At 32.9% G+C, this 3,635-nt stretch overlaps 1 protein-coding gene across 1 annotated transcript; it reads right to left on the reverse strand.

Annotated features, from left to right (window-relative positions):
* Positions 1–1,188: 1,188 nt before the first annotated feature.
* LOC136247769 (fibrinogen C domain-containing protein 1-like) lies at positions 1,189–2,178 on the reverse strand. Its single transcript, XM_066039594.1, has 3 exons — positions 1,764–2,178; positions 1,495–1,693; positions 1,189–1,261 (listed from the first exon to the last, which is right to left on the reverse strand). Exons 1-3 carry the CDS (start codon positions 2,176–2,178, stop codon positions 1,189–1,191), a joined length of 687 nt encoding a protein of 228 aa, XP_065895666.1.
* Positions 2,179–3,635: the final 1,457 nt, after the last annotated feature.

Raw genomic sequence — 3,635 nt, forward strand, 5'->3', positions numbered from 1 at the left:
AGCAATGTTTCAGTGTTAAATTTTACCATTTTTGCTTGTAGAAATACAACTGAAATCAGTTTACCATGCAGTAGAAGTAACTTTAAATGTCAAAATAATGTTTGTTTTTGGAGGCATCTAATAAGATACTGGGGTAGCAGTCAGAGTGATTTTGCAGCAAAATGAGGGATTTGCCACAATACTGTGAGTGCTTACAATAATCCATAATATGTTATGAACTCTTGGTCACTATATAATAGTACTGTTAACTTTTAACCAAGCAAGGGAAGGCCCTTACCTGCTTAAAACTATCCTGACCTTGTTGGTCAGTGTGTGGGATATGGACATCACAGTTAATTGTCATAATCTGTGTGGTTAATGAGAATACCTACAATTATGTTTGTTACAGTTATCATTATTAATGTGCAATTACGTACATGAATTATCATCTTGTATTGTACATGCAACAAATAAATGTTATTTTTGTTCCCTATTCTTGACTGGGTAAGCAAGAAATCAAACCACAGAAGTACGTACTTGGCATTTTTCAACCTTCTTGTACAGCATCAGTTTGAGTTTTTAAAACTACCCTGAATATAAAATGGTGGTTCTCATTTTCACCTATTTTACATTGATGCATATTAATTATTAAGTGACAGTTCCAGAGAGGGGACAACTAATAAAGTAGAAAACAGTTTTCACCCATTTGGGGGATTCTGGTTTTGGTGGAGTAACTCAATGGCAAGTAAATGTACCTGTATGTGGTTTACATGTGTATAGGGGTACTTTTAGTACAATTTTAACTGCAAAAGTACCACTATACATACAGCAACAATATTTTTACATATGTTGCTGAAGTTGTGCTCAACAGATGCATGGTAACAATCATAAACAGAATGGGACCTATGTTAAGAAATATTATTATGGGTTTTTGGATGATTACCACAAAAAATCTCATAAATCTAGAATGGAAAAATATTTAATCACACTAATTTTCTCAATCATACCCAAAATATTCCACATTCTATTTTCTATCAATATTATCAAAATAAACCCACCAGCCCCACTATACTATTAATTAAATAATACTGGTGATGTTGTGTGTTGCTATGCATTATGTAGCTAATGATTTCAACACCTGATCATTAGTTTACCAGTTTGATTTTACACTGTGGTGTAATTATTTAACTCCTGAGCTTTACTGCACATTCACTTGGTGATCTGTACTTCTGTAGTGTGTTCTTGTGTGTACTTTGAATTAAATTTGAATAACCATTTCATTCTGTTGAGTGACAATGACACAAATAATACTAAATGAAAATATGGTACGACTGTACTGAATACACTATCAGGTTATAATGTACATGATGTGATCACAATACTAATAGCTACATGATAATCAGTCAAATAACACACATCATCACATGATGAAGTTAAAAGATGCAATTCTTTGGTCTGATTTTGATTTCTATGAATGATAGAGGATGATACTGGTCATTGAAGACAATTGTATACCTGTGTTTGTACTGATGATTGGGAAATATGTTGGAGCAGGATTTGTACCACCATCCACCAGCATTACCACCAACATGATGTACTGCACAATTGTATGGCGGATTTCTTCTAATGTCATTGTCCCTGTCCCTTGTGGTGAACTTCATCCCATTCAGTGAGTATGAACCAGCAATTGGATCAGTTGTAACTCCATCAAATCCTGATAATTATGGTTAATGGATACTGTTCAGTGGCTGGTCCTACTCTAAAGTTACTGTATGATAGATAACCTTTTGTTCCATTATTGAATGCATAGTCGATACGTAGCTCCCACTGTCCTTGGTTGGTCAAGGTATGCATTCCACGTAATCCAAACCAAAATTCTCCATTCAAGCTACCAAATCCATCTTCATAATCTATCCAGTCTCTGTTAAAGTCAACACTTCCATCTTTTCTTCTCTGAACAACTAGCCATCCTCCTCCTCCAGTGGTAGTATCACAGTATACTCTAGTGTTGGAACACTTCACTCCACCAAAGTTACCAATAATGTAGACTCCTGGACTCTTTGCATTGAAATGAGTGTTATTGTAACCAAGACAACAGCAGCTTCTAATAGGTCCACCATTAGTTTGACACTCTCCATCAACTAGTACTATTCTTATAGCACTAACCACTAGTATTGAAATAGTGACAGTATTGATCATTGCAGACTTGTCAATTCTGATCAACTGATAAATTGTTGTTAGCACATCAGAGCAGTGATTTTATACTACTCTGTATTTCCTTATATAGTCAAGTGAGAACATTGCTATTGCAATGTAAAATTACCAAATATAAAGCTTGCTCTGTAGCACAGTATAAACCTCAAGATTACCTATCCTTATTAGGTAACATACTAGTGTGTTATTGTAATGTGGTTACTACCCTACATCTATGAATATATCATATACTAAACAGCCTACACATTCTGTAATATCATTGTGTACATGATTGATGAGTATCATGTACTAAAATGGTAATCATTCCATTACAGGTCATCCTATCAACATTCAATAATAAAATATCACACACTCCAGTGGTACAGAGGACAATAAATAATTTTGCAGTGTGTACAGTTCATACTTTAAAGTTTATCATCATATTAGAATCATACATGGTGTAAAGCGATGCACTTGTAAAATTCTTGGCTTCATAACAGAAATCTGCCTCAATTAATAATGTCAAATATTTGGTATACAATTATTCTGGTGTACAGTATGATATCACACACATACAAAGTTTCTTATTGGATGCACAATTTAATGTTAATGATGTGATGATGATATTTATGATTATGGGATATTTTGGATATGATATAAAATTTTAGTGTATGGACAAATTTGAGATGCTATTTTGCATTGCACATGATGGCAAGTCCTCTAAAATGATAATATACTTCAAAGAATTGGTGATACCTACCACAATGTTGTTTTCATGTAATATTTGTGTAGTGATAATAAAATAATTCATAATATAACATAATGATTAATTCAAAAAAGGCATTTGGGTCAAACCTTTTCATTCATACATTCATGTGTCTACTGTAGTTCTAGCATGATAAATAAGATTTTTTAACTGTATCAACATATTAGCTACACATTCTAAACATATTTGTAATTGTAGGGTAAATACAGTATGATTCCACCCAACATTAGCATTAACATGGTCTAATAAAATAGTCATTCAATCTTTTAACATGTGGAATCGTCTGGATTGGAAAACAGTGACTAAATAACTAGAGAATTTATAGTACTGCTACTAAACTACATAATATGATTTAAAGTAACTACATGTGTATGTGTCTGGTTTGTGACTGTGTGTCTGTTTTATAAATGTCAACTTAATAAGAAATGAGGTTTTTGCTACAAAATTCTTTGATACAGATATTTTCTATGTAATTACTGACATTAATGTGATAATATTGTGATCTGGCCTGTGAAAATGGGGAGTGTGGACACAAACTGCACTCCACCACATCACAATTCTTATCTCAATACTGAAATAAAATATTTGCATTCTGCAACTTGACAATTAAATTTGTTATATAGCCAAATAAAATAAGAGTCGAAAATTACATTGCCATTGCAAGATGCCATGAAAAAGTTGAGTCATGAAATTTAAT

Source organism: Dysidea avara, chromosome 2 (assembly GCF_963678975.1).
Source record: "Dysidea avara chromosome 2, odDysAvar1.4, whole genome shotgun sequence".
NCBI classification, from domain to species: Eukaryota; Metazoa; Porifera; class Demospongiae; order Dictyoceratida; family Dysideidae; genus Dysidea; species Dysidea avara.